Below are 16,226 nucleotides of genomic sequence, written 5' to 3' on the forward strand. Positions count from 1 at the left end.
CGCCGCTTCGGCCCGGGCCTGCCCCGCCCCCTGCCCCGCCCTTTTCCAGCCCGCCCCACCCTTTCTACGCCCCTCCATCCGGACCCCGCCCCCGGTGCAGGCCCCCCGCCCTCGCTGCCCGGGTCCCGCCCCCTCCCCCCCTGGCCCTCGCCACCGGTCCAGGGAGGGGACGGCGGGACAGGCGGGACCGGCGGGAGGGCGGACCGGGCGGGGATATGGCCGCGGCGCCCGGAGGGTCTGCGCCGCCCGCCGGCCCCGGCCCGCGCCTGGGTTTCAGCACCGCGGACAGCGGCGTCGGCATGAGCGGGCTAAACCCGGGTCCTGCCGTGCCCATGAAGGACCACGACGCCATCAAGCTCTTCGTGGGGCAGATCCCGAGGGGCTTGGACGAGCAGGACCTCAAGCCGCTGTTCGAGGAGTTCGGCCGCATCTACGAGCTGACGGTGCTGAAGGACCGGCTCACCGGCCTCCACAAAGGTGCGCGGGGTCAGCCCAGCCCAGCCCAGCCCAGCCCTGCCCAGCCCTGCCCAGCCCCATTCCGATTAGAGTGCGGCCCAGCCCAAATCCCAGCCTCAACCCCAGCCCCAACCCTAGCCCTACCTAGAGCCAGCCCAACACCAGTCTAATACCAGCCCACTTCAGCCCAGTCTTCTTCCCAGATCACAGAACCCCCAACCCAGAATTTTCTCTCTGACATCCTCCCTGTGATCATCACTCTGGTCCCGACATGTACTCCACTCTAACCTCCAACTCCCTACCCTTCACGTCTCACATCCCAACACTCCTCGCCTTTCAGCTGGACTTCCCTCTATCCCTCCCATCAGACATCTCAAATCCTGGAATTTGGAAACTTATTCCACCTTCTAGGTCTCTGACACCTTCAATCTCCCAAACCCTGGACCCAATCATTCCTGAACCACCATCCCTCCACCCCCATCTGGTGCCACCCCACTCAGGCCTAACCACCTTCACACACATTTTGGGCTTGCACCCCTCACTCTGGCCTCCAAGACCAGTCAACCCCCAGAACCTTCTTTTGATTCACACTGCCAACCTAAAATCTCACAGACCCAAACTCTCCCCTTCTTCAGAACCCACGCCTGTCTAAGTCACAAAATCCAATTCCCCTCCCAGGAGGCTCTCAGCACCAAATTCTGCCTTCATGCTTAACAATAGCCCCAATCTCTCCTACTCCCATCCAGAATCCCAACACTGTCTTCCTTTTCTGATTTGAGTCCAGAACTCTGATCTCAGCTGGGAACTCCAGCCACCTTGTGCCCCTTCATCTCAGGTTTCTTCTCAGCTGAACCTACACTTCTTTTACCCTCTAATCTTCCCACTCCTGTGACACATATTTGTCCCTTCCCAATCCTCTTTATGGCCTCCTGCTTTCCCTCCCTCACAGGGTGGTCCTGGACCAGAGCCTGTGGACCAGAGCCTCAGGGTGGGTCAGGTTGAAGAGGCAGAAAGGGGTCTTCTCCCTGCCCTTGCTAGAGAGAGACGCACCACGGTCCTGTCCAGCCACACCCCTTTCCTCCTGTAGGGATAGGGAGGAGGCTTGTTTACATGCAGAAAAGTCTGTCCAGGCTGGGCTGGAGTAAGAGAGCCAGAGACACATGTCATACATGGGCAGGGGAAGGAAATTATTTGAGAAGAAACACCTTTTTCTCTCCCTACCTTCACCATGCTGCAGTTTCAGGGTTTGGGGAGTGGGGGAGGGTCCCCAACTATCCTCCATGATCTTTCCAGGAGAGAAGTGGTGGGCCCTGGGTAACAGCTAAATGTACTTTCCTAAGGGCTAAGAGCTGGAATCAGGCTGCCACATTTTCAACTCAGAGGCTTTGGAGAGTTCATAGGCACACTAACATAGAGGCTCCAGGAAAATGCCCATAGAAGATCCGGGAGCAGCTATGAAGCAGTGCATCTTCCACCCTCCTGGGTGGGGTCATTTTTAGAGGGGCATGAAATGACAAGACCATACCATCCAGATTCCTTCTAACATAGTCCAGCTGCCCAGCTGTACATCCATCCATAGCAATTTATTTTCTTATTTTCTAGACATTTATTTCAGTATGTAACTACAAGCTAATCTTTCTGAGCCATCTGTACAGTAAGGGAAGTGTATAGAATACCTTTAATTCTCACTCAAACACCATCAGAGTCTCTGAACTGTTCCCTCATCCTTTCTCTCTTTCTCTCTACACTTAGTTCTAATTCTTCCTGTTGTTTTTCATTCATCTGTCCTTCAAGCCATGCTTCTCTGTCTTTTTATCCCTCCATTCTTCCACTCCCTATCCCAGGTAGTCACACAGGGCTCCTTTAGGCAGCAGCTAGGCCCTCAAGCCTTTCTGAGAGGGCCCCAGCCCTGCCCAGTTCTGACGTCAGCTAATATGGCTTGGTGGCAGTAGATGGAGCAGAGATGTAAGCGGAATCAGGTGTTTGGTGATTTATCCCCAAACCAACCCACAGCTCTTGAAGGCGGGGTTGCCTTGCAAGATCACTGGGGAGGGTCTCCAAGTCAACATATTCTCCACCTTCTCCCCAGCAACAGTGATGTCCAAAAGCCAGAGTGACTCGTTTTCTTTTTGATGGCTTAGTACCACGGGGGGCAGCCACAGTGCTTTGAAAACAAGCTCAACCTAGGAGTTTGGAGATTCCAAACCCTATCCTGCCACTTGTATACTCTCTGGGCTTCAGTTTCCTTATTGATATGATAAGAGTTTGTCCCAGGAGTTCCCTGAGGTCACTTTAACCCAATGAATGGCAGATATCCGCCCACCTTAAGAGGGCAACCACATAGAAGACATTGGAGAAAATGTTCCCATTTGCCTTTGAAGTCTGCTGAGGTCTAAGTGGAAAAGTGCACCAAGCTCCTAATGGCTTCCCACATCCACTTTCTCTTCCTTCAGTCTTTCTCCTTCCTATACTCAGAAGGCTGTTTTTGAAAACACAGACCTAATGTCACAACCCTTTAGTGGCTCTCCGCTATTCTTAGGAAACAGTTCAAAATCCAGACTGAGGTTACAGATGAGCTGATACCTGCATACCTCACTGGCCACTCTGCCCCTAAGTTGCCAATGTCCAACCATACTAGCCTTCCATCCATTTCCCCAACACACTGAATTCTTCACTCATTCATCATATGTACTATTCTCTCTGCTTGAAATAATCGCCACACTTTTTGTTACCTCATTAACACCCGTTTGTTATTGAGAATTCAGTGTGTTCTTTGAGACATTCCTCAACCTTGTGGAGTTAGATACATCCCCCTCATGATCCTTTACGTGATCCCCCTGAGGGCGGGAAATGTATCTGTCTTGTTGCCACTTTACCTTCAAGCCATCATAATGTCCCACCATAATAAGTATTCAATAAATCTTTTCTGAATGAGCGAGTGCTCAATGACTTTTGGAAAGGAAGAAATCTTGGCCCTGTGCTTCCTAGCAGGCTACAGGTTCTGAGGCTGGACAAAGAAGGGGTAGGACTGATCCTTTGGCTCAACCCCGACTCCTTCTCTCCCCTGTATCTACTGGTTCTTTTAGAGAAGTCAAATTTGGGGCACAGTAACTATTTAAGAGGCCCTATCTTGAAGTCCTGGGAGAGCTGACAGATCAAGTTCCTTGGATAGGATTGGAAGTCCCTAGAAGCTCCTACCTATAGGACACCCTTAAACCAGTCCCATCTTCCAAGCCTCAAAATTATCCCTTCCTCAGACTCAAACTAGGAGGAGGTGTTAGGAAGGAGTTCTGGGGTCCTGGGGTCCCAACCTTTCTCCTCCTCTTCTGTCTCCTCGAGTTGGGAAGGAATTGAGGCTGATTCTGAGAGACTTTGGGAGTATGAATCCAAAAAGGAAAGGGGAGGCTGGGGTTAAAGCTGAAGGCAAAGCTGCTTAGGGAGGTCTAACCCTAACAGGATTTATGGCTGGAGTCGGGAGGGGAGATGTGGGATTGTATTAGCATGTGACTGGGTATGGGTACACATGTTCCGTAGGCAAGAGGCCACGAGCAAATGAGAAGGAGCCTGAGCCTGGGACACAGGCACATGAAGCCCCTCCCTTCAGAGAAGGTGGGAGGCAGAGAAGCCTTCTCAGAAGTAGTGTTCTTGTTTAAGGAGAGTGGCCTTGAGTTTGTCAACTTAATGGGGTCTTTCCAGGAAGAGTATCTGGGGGTTTCAGGAAACCCCCTGAGCCAGCCTCTTCCTCCCCAGGCTGTGCCTTCCTCACCTACTGCGCCCGGGACTCTGCTCTCAAGGCCCAGAGTGCACTGCACGAGCAGAAGACCCTGCCAGGGGTAAGTCCACCAGGGTTGGGGCGGGGGGAATCACCTCAGGCTGGGGACATGCCCTATGTGCGTGCCAAAGCAGCATATAGGGGCTGGGCTGGGACCAGGAACTAGACGAAGAGTCATCTTTCCAGGAGAGGACTTACCTGTACCCTTAACAGCTGCAGGTTATGTGTTATGTTCAGTCTTCTGGTCCAAAGAAATGGGCTCAAGACTCTTGGGCTAAGTGTACCACGCCCATATTTAGGAAAGGCATTACTGTTGTGAGCTATGCTAGAATTTGTCCATGTTGGCTAAAATCATGATTTTAGGTGTCATTTGTCACTGGTGTGAGCATATATGCAGATACATGGAGAAGAGGCTCTGCTGGTCTGGTATCCCACTTCCTCCAGTTCTAGGGTCCTTGATGGCACTTCCCTCTGGTCCTCTTCCTGTAATGTTTTTTGGGGTGTCTTGACTCACCAAGATTGCTTTCCCTCCACACCCCATACACTTAGCTAAAGTTAAGAGAGACCTGATTCCACAGGCAGCTAGGCTACTGTGTATCAGTGGCACTTGATATGGCCTTGGCTAATGGGTAATCACTGGACAAAAGGCAAAGTGGGACCTACTGTGGAAGGAAGAAAGTGGTGATTGTTAGGAACTAGTGTGGGTTCACCAAGAGCAAGTCATACTACACAGCCTCATTCTTTCTTGTCCAAGGAGTGATATGTCTAGAACAAGAACACTGTTCAAATGTCCTGGGCAGGCTAAACCTGGGACTCATATCCAGTTCCAGGCCTCAGATTTAAGAGGGTCATTAGCCTACCAGAAAGAGACTAGGATGGGATGGGGACATAAAATATATTATGGAATGATAATTTGAAGAATTGGGGATATTTAGCTAGAGAAAATAGGGTTTAGTGGGGGCTGCAATAGGGAGGCATCATAACATAATAATTAAGAATACTAGTTTTTTGAGACTCACAGACTGGATTTAAATCCCAGCTCTGCCATTTACCACTTCTGTGTCTTCAGATACATTACTAGAAAATTTCCTCATCTATAAGGAGTGGGTTATACTAACACTTAGCTCACTGGGCTATTGTGAGGATGAACTGAGGCTTAGCAAGTGCCTGGCACAGAGTAAGATCTTGATACATATTACTGTTGGGGTGGGTAACCGCTTTCAGATCCTGAAGAGGGATTTGGTTTCCTATGGGTGGCCTCACAGAGCAGGAGCAGGATCAGTGGGGTATAAAGAACAGATGCACTAATTTCAGCTCAGTGTAAAGAAGTCATTTCTCTGAATTGGAGATCTCCAGCAATAAGACAGGCTTTACTTAGAGCTGATCACGCTGTTATTGGGGTGTCAGATCCTAGAACCAATCCTTGTAATTGAAGGAACTTGAGCCTCGCTCTTGAAGACTCAGTGTCAAGTAACACTAACTTATCACCCTCGCCAATCCTCTGTATGCAGGCTCTGGAGTCAGACAGACCTGGGTGTCGATCCAGGCCCTACCACTCACTAACTCTATGACCTTGAGCAAGTCTTTACCTCTCTAAGCCTAAGCTTCCTCATCTGTGAAATTGAACTTGTAGGGTTGTTATAATAATTAAATGAACTAAGTCATGTAAAGTGCTTAACACAGATCTTGGCAGACAATAAGGACTCAATACAGGTTAGCTGGTGGTAGTAGTAGTAGTAGTAGTAGTAGTAGTAGTAGTAGTAGTAGTAGTAGTAACAGCAGCATTACTAGGAGTAATAGTAGAAGTCATTACTCATCCAGCCTTGGGAGTAAATGACTTCTGTCACTGGAATTGAGTCAATGATACGAACGGTAACACTCCATGTGGGAAACATCATGGTAAAGGTGCAGAGAGAAGAGGAACAGATGGGTGTGAAATGAGGCTGGGAGTGTAGAGGCGGGGCCCCCCATGTGAGCAGGGGCCAGACCAGAGAGAAGATCCACAGAGGGCAGTGGCTGAAGAGGAAACTTTGAACTCCAGGCTGAGGGGTTTGGACTTTATCCTGAAAGCAAATGGAAGGCACTGAAAAAATTAAGATGAACTTTGGGAGAACAAATCCCCTCCTCAGGGACTTCCCTGGTGGTCCAGTGGTTAAGAATCCGTCTTGCAATGCAGGGGATGCCAGTTTAATCCCTGGTCGGGGAACTAAGATCCCACATGCTGCGGGGCAACTAAGCCTGCACGCCACAGCTAGAGAGAAGCCCGTGCACCAGAACGAAGAGCCTGCACACTGCAATGAAAGATCCCGTGTGCCGCAACTAAGACCCGATGCAGCCAATAAATAAATAAATAAATGTTAAAAAAAAAAAAAATCCCCTCCTCAACCAGCCACAGGGCTCCACAAGAGACGGGGTACCTGGGGTACTCTATGAGGCTGAGGGCACCTGAGATAAGTACAGTGAAGCCCTATACTACTGAGATAATTTCTGGGAGAGAAAAGAGAAATAATAATAACATATATTGATACCAGACAGTGTTCCTAGCACTTTACAGGTTCAAATTCATTTAATCCTCTATGAAGAAGGTATTGTTATTGACATTCCCATTTTATAGATGAGGAAAATGAGTCATAGAAAACAAGTGACTTGCCCAAGGTCATGTAGCTACTAATGGGAAGATGTGGGCTTTGAGTGCAAGTAGTCTGGCTCCAGAACTCATTCACTTAACCACTGCTCTGTTACCTGAGCCAAGCTGGTGGCAGACAGGGGTCTAAAGTTCTGGAGGGGATGGTGACTGGGTACATCTGCCCCCTCTCACCCTTTCATCTACAGGCTTCCAACATGGCCTGACTTCCTCTTGTACTGCCAGGATTGGCTTTATTCACCCTCCTCAGCTTAACAAAGTGAAAATTAATATTTAATTATTCTCCTAAATGAAAATCGATGGCCCTGTTGGCCAGCCCCAGCAATGGCCGAGCCATCAATCTTTCTTCTGGACCTGGCAGGGGCAGCAGTAGCTTTAGTCACCTGGCCTCAGGCCCACCAGCATGGAGAGGAGGGTGCCCAGCTCTCTGTAGGCACTGGGTCCTGGGCACATCTGCCATCTGCTGGAGAAGCAGGGACAAGACTTCAATCTGGACTCTGGCTGGAGGCAGGGAGGACTGTCACTGTGGGACTAGGAAAGGCTGGGTCAAACCTAAAGAGAAAGCCTGAACCGCTAGGAGAAATTTCATGTTATCTGCTGGACTGGGACCTCCCCTCGGCCCCCCTCCACCAGCTCCCTGCTAATTTCTGTCACCTATCAAAGCTTGGCTCCCTACTCAGGACTTCCTTCAAACCTCAGTGGTCTGTCCCATCTTCTACAGCTTCTTCCCCGTGAAGCTAGAGCTACTTCTTTCAGCCTCACTTTAGGCTTCAGAATCCACCTGAAGAAAGTGAGGCCCAACCTCAGCCCCGCCTTCTGGGATTCAGAAGGTTCCCTCCTGGCCCCGCACTTGTCTCTCTCCATGCTCATGGTCTCCTTTCCCCTGGGCATCCATCCCTTCAAACACCATGAAGGAGACAGACATAACTGAGTACATTTGCTTTTGCAGGCTGTGCCCTGCAAAAAACAGCTTGAGTGGAAAAGGCAAACAGGGGCTGAAATCCAGCCATGCTCTATTGACCAAGCCATGCACATTATCACAGGACTGTGTCAGCCCAGAGGAAGGGGGACATTTTTCCTAATTTGCCCACAGGGTTGCCTCTTTGTAACTCACACAAAGGCACTGTATGTGCTAGCAACTGCCCAGTGCATAAGCTGGCGCCTTTGCCCTCAAGGAGCTTCCAGCCCAGAAATAACTTGTTGCACCTCAGTGGGGTTTAACCTCTGGGCACGTAGAAGAAGCATCAAGGGTGGAGAAGGAGGAGATGCTTCACAGAGGAGATGCTGTCTGAGCTGAATCATGATCATACTTCATCATGTTTGAAGGCCTAGAAACCTAAAAGACAAAAGTGTCTTCTGGAATTCTGGGGACAGTCAGGGAAAGTGCCCAGCAAAGACGTCTAAGGCTCCAAGTGAATGGAGAGTATCATGCATGTTGGGCAGCACGGGAGGCAGGACTAACAGGTTTTGGCTCCCAGTCTTAGGATCTTGGGCTTTACTGGGCAGCTTGCAATGGGGAACTGTGGGTGGATTTTGATCAGGGAAGAGTGAGGGACTGGTACTGAAAGATTATTTTGGCTACAGTGTGAAGGCTGGGGTGGAAAGGACGCAATGCTGGAGGCAGATGACCCTCTGGAAACACCTGCTGAGGGCTTGTGAGTGATGATACTGGCCTGGAGTTGGGGTTAGGGTAGGAACGGAGAGGAGAGGATGGACTTGAGAACTATTTAGGAAATCCATATAGATTCTAGAACGAATGGGACTTGGCAGTGGGTTGAATTAGAGGAAGGGGGTGCGGTAGAACAAAGTACTGAAAATGGTGGTTTCCTTTTTATCTGCTCCACTCTTTCTTGCACCCATGACACCTCTCTTAGACCCATCAGTAGTCCCTTCTTTGGGGAGGTTCCAATAAGCATTCTTCCCATGGTGAGGGGAAAGGGCTGAGGGCATGAGTGCTGAGTGGAGGGAAGAGTTGTGATCAGGACAGAAGAGTGTGAAGAGGGCAATGTGGAGCCCAAAGGCAGGAATTTTTGGCAAGTCAAGCAGGGAGAAGGGGTAAGGTCTTGCCTTCCCTGCCGCTTACAGGGGCAGAAGGACTAGGACCCCATGCGTGTCTGTCCTGCCTCTGACCTTCTCCACTCCACCGCTTGGAGTAGGTTGTCCTCTCCTCTTTCTGACATACTCTCCCTTGATTTCCCCTCCAGGGCTGGGCCCTGAAGCAGAAGTGTGCCTGGACTCAGGAAGGTCTCAGGGGAATAGGTGCTCAGCCAAGGGCAACAGCTCCCGTGAGGTCCCATGACAAGTTCTTGGCCAAGGAGGCAATGCCCTGTTTTCTTCAAAGGGGAACAGTGATTACTTGACCCCGCTTCCACATCCCTCCCCTGGCTGTGGCAGGAACGAGGCAGGGTAGAGTTGCCCAGGTAGCTCATGTGGGCAGCTCTCTTTCTCCTTCAGCCACAAAGAACATACCTAAAAACGGGGTGTCCTCCCTAACCACTTCCCAGTGGAGACTGAAGGCCCAGAGCCTGGGGAGCATTACTCTTCCCAACTCTGTCATCACCATCTTGGGCTCCTCCCCTGAGGACTTCCCCTGTACCTCCTAGCTCCCAAACTACCAACTTCCCCAACACCTAAGCCATAAGCCTGAGAGTCAGCCAAAATTCCCTCCTCTCCCTCAGTCCCCACATCCAATAGAACTTTAGTCCAGTTAATTCTTCCTGAACATCTCCTGAATCTGTCCATTTCCTTCTGCCCTAGTCCAGGTCACCCTCACCCCTTACCTGTATCACTGATCCTTCTGCCTCTAATCTTTCCCTTTCCAATCCTTTCTCTGCATAATGACAGCTCATGGGATCCTTCATAAGACAGATCCCTCCCCTACTTAATATCCTTCCCTGGATCCCTATTGCCTTTGAAATACAACAAAGTCAAAGTTCCTTGTCATGGTTTTCACAACCTGCCGTATCTGGCCCCTGCCTACCCTTCAATTTCATATCCTTCCATTTAAAACTCACACAAACAAATACAAACAAACAAAAAATTTATTACATCTGGTGCACCTACTAAGATCTTGCCTTTGTCATTTTCGCCACACCCCTTCAAGGTGGGATCCTGAGTCCCCTTTTACTAATGTGGATACTGAGGCTCAGAGACCTTAAGGAAGTTGTCAGTGATGGAGCCAGAATTTAAACCCACGTCTATCTGACTTGGCAGCAATCTGTACTACCCTAGCTCCCTCGGTGTCAGGTGCCCACCAGAAAACCTTTGCTCCTTCAGACTTGCATCTCCCTCTCCGTACCCCAGCCACCTGGAGTGTTCAGCCTCCAGCCCCACCTCTCCCACGATCTCCACATGGCCCAAATGACCCCAGTGCTGCAAGACCCAGCTCAAACCCTGCCTCCCCCATGAAACTTTCCCTGAGCCAGTCTCTCCAGCTGGAGTCAGCCTCTCCCACAGCACTTTACCTTGCACGCCTCCCAAGGTCCTGGTCCCTCTGTGCCTCGTTATTTGTGTTCATGTCTTAAGAACGGAGCTGAGTGACACAATACAAAAATCATGGACTTCAGTGTCAGGCAGACCTGGAGGCAAATCCCAGCTCAACCACTTACCCACCATGCGATCTTGGACAAGTGATTTAACCCCCCTCAGCCTCAGCTTTCTCATCTATACTATGGGAACAATGGCACTATCTTGCAGAGTGGTTGGAAGGAATTTAGAGACAATGTATGTAAAGTGCCCCAGGAAGGGCCTGGCACATAGTAGCCTCTCTGGAAATGGTGGCATTATCTTCCCCTCTATATGCCTTTGAGGACAGGGCCCTAGGGTCATCGCTGTCTCCCCTGAAGGGCCCAGCCTAGGGCTCTTCACAGAGTTCTGGACATACTGGCAACATGCCCGAGTGGTGGAAAGTCTAGGTGCCCAGCCTCCGAGACCTGGACCCTGCCAGGTCCACGTGGGACATGTATGTACCACCTAATGCCCACTCTCCATCAAACAGTGGTGGAGAGGGGGAGGGGGAAAAGGGACATCCTCCAGAGCACCGATGAGCTCCATCTCCCCAGAAACCCAGCCGGGGAGGCAGCTGCCATGGAAATCACTGCTGTTACATGTGCTCGTCACTCTACGCTCCAGCGAGAAATTCTTAGGATCTATTTAAGAACTAATAAAATAAGGATGGTCTTGCTCACCCTCACTGCCCCCCACCCCAGGCTTCTACCCTTCTGCCACACTCCTCCCTACCTTTCCTGCACCCCCCCTTCCTGACCCCTTATCCCCTCATTTCCTTCCCGTCTCCCCCAGTATTTCTCTCTTTCCTTGCCCCTGTGTAGGTCTTACTCTCTCATCATTTCTGTCTTCCTATGTCTCTTCATCTCTCCCTGTGTCTCTGCTCTCCATGGCTCTGTCTCTTGGTCTCTCCTCCACAGTCACAGGTGGCCATGCCCAGGGACGGGTCCTGTCCTCCTGGTCCCTGGTCCAGGCCAGTCCAGACCTGTCCAGCTCGCCCTGATCTCCTTGGATTGATCTGTCACCCCTCTAGACTGCAGCCCGAGTCCTGTCGGTGTCTCGGCCCTCACCCACAGCCTGGTACACTGTAGGTGCTCCACCACCAGCGGGTGGGTGTGTAAGAGCGCATAAGAACCTGAGCCCTGGGTGGGAGGGGGATTGCGCTGGTTCAGGCTTGGCCTGTTTTCCTTTCCTTTCCTTTTTTTTTTTAAGCCCTCCCCACTCCCCCTCCCTCTTTTGATCCAAAGGAAATTGCTCAACTGTGACTGCCAGGGCGTTACTATGGTTACTAGGTAGCACTTGTGGCTATGGTAACAGGAAGCTGCCTGTTGTCTCGGCAACAAGCACACTGGTAGGGGATGGAGTGGCCCCTGATTGGTGCAGAAGCATTGCATTTCCTGAGGGGAGGGGGTCAGATCATCACCTTCTCAGGCCAGATGGCCATCAGTACCCCTTCCTCCATGAACAGGAAGGCTGCTGTTCTTTCCTTCCGGCACTCAGCTGTCTGCCCCCCAACAATAATTCCTCACATCCTACGCACCCAGCTCTTGGCTGTTTACAAAGACCTTTTGCGTCCCCATTATGTCACGTGATCCCCACAACACCCATGAGAGGAAGGTGAGATGGGGATTCAATCATGAATTCTCTCAGGGTGGTTGGGGGATGAGAGTGGGTGGGGTATATATCAAAATCACCTAGGAACGTTTACAAATTATACAATCCCCCAGCTTAAGAGTCTGATATAGTTCCCAGGTGATTCTTATCTACCCCTGATCAGGGAACCCCTGAATTAGAAGGTGAAATTGGTTGGTGGGGGAGGGTATGGAGGGAGGAGTCAAGTTGCTTTCCAGGTTTATAGCCTGGATGACTGGAAGGATCAGGTTTGGGCAAAAAGACGAGCTCTGGTTTGGGTGTGTTGAGTGGAAGGTGCCAGTGGACTTTCTAGGCGGGGTGTCCGGCAAGAAGCTGGGTACATGGGTCTGAAGCTCAGGAGGGAGGTACAGGCTGGAGACGCAGGGCTCTGAGTCATCACTGTGGGGACAGGAGCTGAGGCTGTGGGTGTATATGAGATTAGCCAGGAAGAAAGGGAAGAGTGGGATGAGTAGGGCCAAGGAGGGTGCCCTGGAGAACTCCAGCATCCTCAGGGGAAGGGGTCCCAGGGAGGGGACTGAGAGGCTGAGGGTAGAAACTATGGTGACCTAGAAGCTTGGGGAAGGTTTTTCTCATTTGACAAGTTGAATCTGAGAGAGGATGGCTTACTCGAAGTCATACAACCATTAAATGGCAGAGTTGGGGGTAGGTGGCCCTAAATCTGATTCCCAGATTGTTTAATCTAAGTGACACATAGAAGTATATTCTCAGTTTTAGACACAGAACGCAAATCTGCCCTCCTACCCAATTCCTCGCACCCAAAGCCTTTAAGGAAGCCCAGGAGCCAGAGGGACAGGCCGCACATGGTCCCTACACAGAGCCAAGGCAGGAGAATCTCTTTGACCTCCACAGTCCCTCCTCTGCTTGCCCCTGAACTTCCTATCGCCTAATCCTTCAGGCTTCAGCACCTTCTAAATTCCTGCCTTTAAGGGAGGAATCTTGGAGAAAATCTATAATCCCTGTGTGAGAGTGGTGGGGTGTAGAGTTCAAAGGGGTGAGGGATTAGATCCTGAGGAGTCCAGGGGTGGAGAAGCCGGGGCAGGGCCAGGCAGTCATGCTGACTGGGTGTGTTGGTCCGATGTCTTTCAGATGAATCGTCCCATCCAAGTGAAGCCGGCTGCCAGTGAGGGCCGAGGAGGTAACTTGTCTGCCTGCCGAATCGCAGGGTATCATCCATGTCGGGGATGGTGGGCCCACTTCTGGAGTCAGGCCTACCTAGGGTTTATTACTAGAGCCTCCCTGGGTAAGGGGGGCAAGTAGGGAGGGACCAGATTACTTAGCACCAGACAACTCAGCCATCCCAGGTCAGACTAAGGAGGGATGGGGTCCCAGCATCCCCAGACCCAGAAGAGGCAGGAGATAGAGGCTGGACACAGAGGAAGGGAGTTCTTGCCACCTTGCCCCTGGAGAGAGTTCATTCCTGTTTTAACAGGTGGAACTTCCAGGTTTGTTTGAAGAACCAGGTTAGAGTTATTTTCCTTTTCCAGATCTTCTGATTACAGAGAACTCAGTCCAGTCTGGGTTGGAGCCACTCATTCCTTCATTTCAGTTGCCTTGGGAAAAAGATGAGGCTGGTAAGATAGATTTTGTAGGCCATATTAAGGAACTGAACTCTATGCTGAGGACCATGGAAAGTCTTCAAAAGTTTTTTTTTTAGCTGCACTGTTTCCTAGTACAGAAAGACTAATGCTCCTTAAGAACAGGAGGGCTTGAGAGCCTGTGCTTTTTTTTTTTAATCTTTATTAGAGTATAATTGCTTTACAATGTTGTGTTAGTTTCTGCTGTACAACAAAGTGAATCAGCTATATGTATACATATATCCCCATATCCCTTCCCTCTTGCATCTCCCTCCCACCCTCCCTGTCCCACCCCTCTAGGTCGTCACAAAGCACGGAGCTGATCTCCCTGTGTTACGCAGCAGCTTCCCACTAGCTATCTATTTTACGTTTGGTAGTATATATATGTCCATGCCACTCTCTCACTTTGTCCCAGCTTATCCTTCCCCCACCCCGTGTCCTCAAGTCCGTTCTCTATGTCTGCATCTTTATTCCTGCCCTGCCACTAGGTTCATCAGTACAATTTTTTTAGATTCCATATATTTGCGTTAGCATACAGTATTTGTTTTTCTCTTTCTGACTTACTTCACTCTGTATGACAGACTCTAGGTCCATCCGAGCCTGTGCTTTTTGACAACCAGCCGAGTTCTGGCTGGCTTCCATGCTGGAAAAGCAATACTAGCTTCTGGTGTCAGTTCTTGGTGTCTTTCTTGCCCTTGGGTGTTAAATCATTCCAAGAAATCTGCCTGGAGCCCTCCCTGACATTTGCTGACTCTCTCTTAAATAAGACTCTCTCCCCCTCTTGGGGAGGTCAGCCATGGCTTTTTATTAGGTAAAAGAAGCTGCCCAAGATCAGGGAGAGAATGGAACCCAATTGACAGACATTTATTGACTCCTAATAATTCTGCACATCCTCTCAGACTTCAGGCTCAGTGTCCACACCTACAAGGGACTCTAGTAGTTTCATAGTTCCATTGTGGAGTTCTTTCCTCCAAGAAATCCATTCTTCCTCCTTTTAGATTTTCTGATCTTTGGTCTTTGATTCTCCACTTCTGGTCAAGATGTTATCATCCCACTTTGTCTTGAGGAGATATTTCCAAGCTTCCTCTCTCTCCTCCAAACACACATCCTCCTTTTCCATCTCATTCTTTCCAGACTGGTTTTTGAGAAGTTCCAGGCTGCATACCAAACCTCTGGTTCACTTGTCCCAAGAATTTCTGCCTCTTGGGAAACTGTTAGGCATCAGGGCCAATGTTGGCCATCTTCTCAGCCCTGCCCACAAACACTAGACAGCTGAGAGGCAACCTGAGAGTACTTGAGTGAGCTAAGAAGCAGACAGGTTGGGCTGTAGTTTGTTCAACCATCCAACCCATATCTTTTGAGTAACTTACTCCACATTAGGAATGCAAGGCAGACCTGGCACCTGGCCTCATGGAGCTCTGGAGCTATAAGGGGATATAAACAGTAAAACAAAGCTATCATCCAGTGTGATCAATGCTTTTCAAGTCCTGGGGGATTGAAAAGCATTGGGGAAAACATGGGGCACCTTAGTCTGGGAGGTCAAGGTGGGCTCCCAGAGGTGGTAATATTTAAGCTGAGATCTCAAGGATGAACAAGAAGTAGTCAAATAGAAAAAGGAGAAGCAAGGGAGCAAGTATTTCAGGTAGAGGGAAGAGCAGGTACAGAGCTCAGAAGAACATAATGCAACTTGGAGTCTGGTTCAGGAACTAAATCCAGGATGCTGGGGTCACACTCGCTGCTTGGAGTCCAACACCCCTTGCCAGGGTGAGGGCCACTGCCCAAAGGAGGCCTCCACGCCGATTATGCTTCTGCTTAGCCCAGTCCAGATGTCTTGGCCATCTGGGCTCCTAGCAGTGGCATCAGCATGAGTTTTATCATTTGCCTCCCCGTTTTTGTACAAGTTTTTCAGGTGTAATATCACTGACACATTCTGTACATATGGCATTTCACCTCTACACCTGTTCAGATTCCGAGCAGCTCAAGAGAGCAGGAAAAGAAAATCTAGCTGAAAAGAGGTCTGCCTGGCAGTAGAATTCATAATTTTAGTAGTTATGTATAACATAGCTATTTCTTGACAAGTGATGGCTTTTCTTTTTCTCTTAACATCTTTATTGGAGTATAATTGCTTTACATTGCTTAAGTGATGGCTTTTAAAGAGCATATACTCCAAAGGCATCTATGGATAATCCTTCTTGCAGTTTTGGATGACCAGATCTCTCAATTCTTTCGTGTTCCCACTCAAAGTCACCAAATGTTCCCTGATACACATTTGGGAGAGAGGAGGCATATGTATTAAGTCTTGCAAAACAGTTGGGTCTTTACAATTTACAAGTATTTTACTACCAACTGATCTGTGTTAGATACTAATCAAAATGTGTTTCTTCTCTTCAATGCTATTATATATCTCTTCAAAAGTGAGTTCAGCTCTCTGCTGAATTTTAACACAAATTAATGCTTTAGAAACTCAACTTTTAAAATGGTATTGAATTTGGTTTTGAAATGTAACATTTGACACCAATGTAGGACCGCTTGTCCCATTCAAGTCTCATCTCTGTTATCCCAAACATTCTATAAACCTTCAGAGTTAATGGTCACACCTGCCCTGATACAGTTAAGCCTTTGA

At 49.6% G+C, this 16,226-nt stretch overlaps 1 protein-coding gene across 1 annotated transcript in view; it reads left to right on the top strand.

The window, feature by feature from the left end:
• The first annotated feature begins 215 nt into the window (after positions 1 to 215).
• The window catches only part of CELF6 (CUGBP Elav-like family member 6), a 30,404-nt gene continuing 14,393 nt past the window's right edge, over positions 216 to 16,226 (top strand). The window contains exons 1-3 of the mRNA XM_061181947.1: positions 216 to 477; positions 4,207 to 4,289; positions 13,116 to 13,164. Of these exons, the coding sequence (XP_061037930.1) occupies positions 216 to 477; positions 4,207 to 4,289; positions 13,116 to 13,164 (394 nt within the window). The remainder of the gene's footprint in view (positions 478 to 4,206; positions 4,290 to 13,115; positions 13,165 to 16,226) is intronic.

Source organism: Eubalaena glacialis, chromosome 2, assembly GCF_028564815.1.
Source record: "Eubalaena glacialis isolate mEubGla1 chromosome 2, mEubGla1.1.hap2.+ XY, whole genome shotgun sequence".
Taxonomy (NCBI): Eukaryota; Metazoa; Chordata; class Mammalia; order Artiodactyla; family Balaenidae; genus Eubalaena; species Eubalaena glacialis.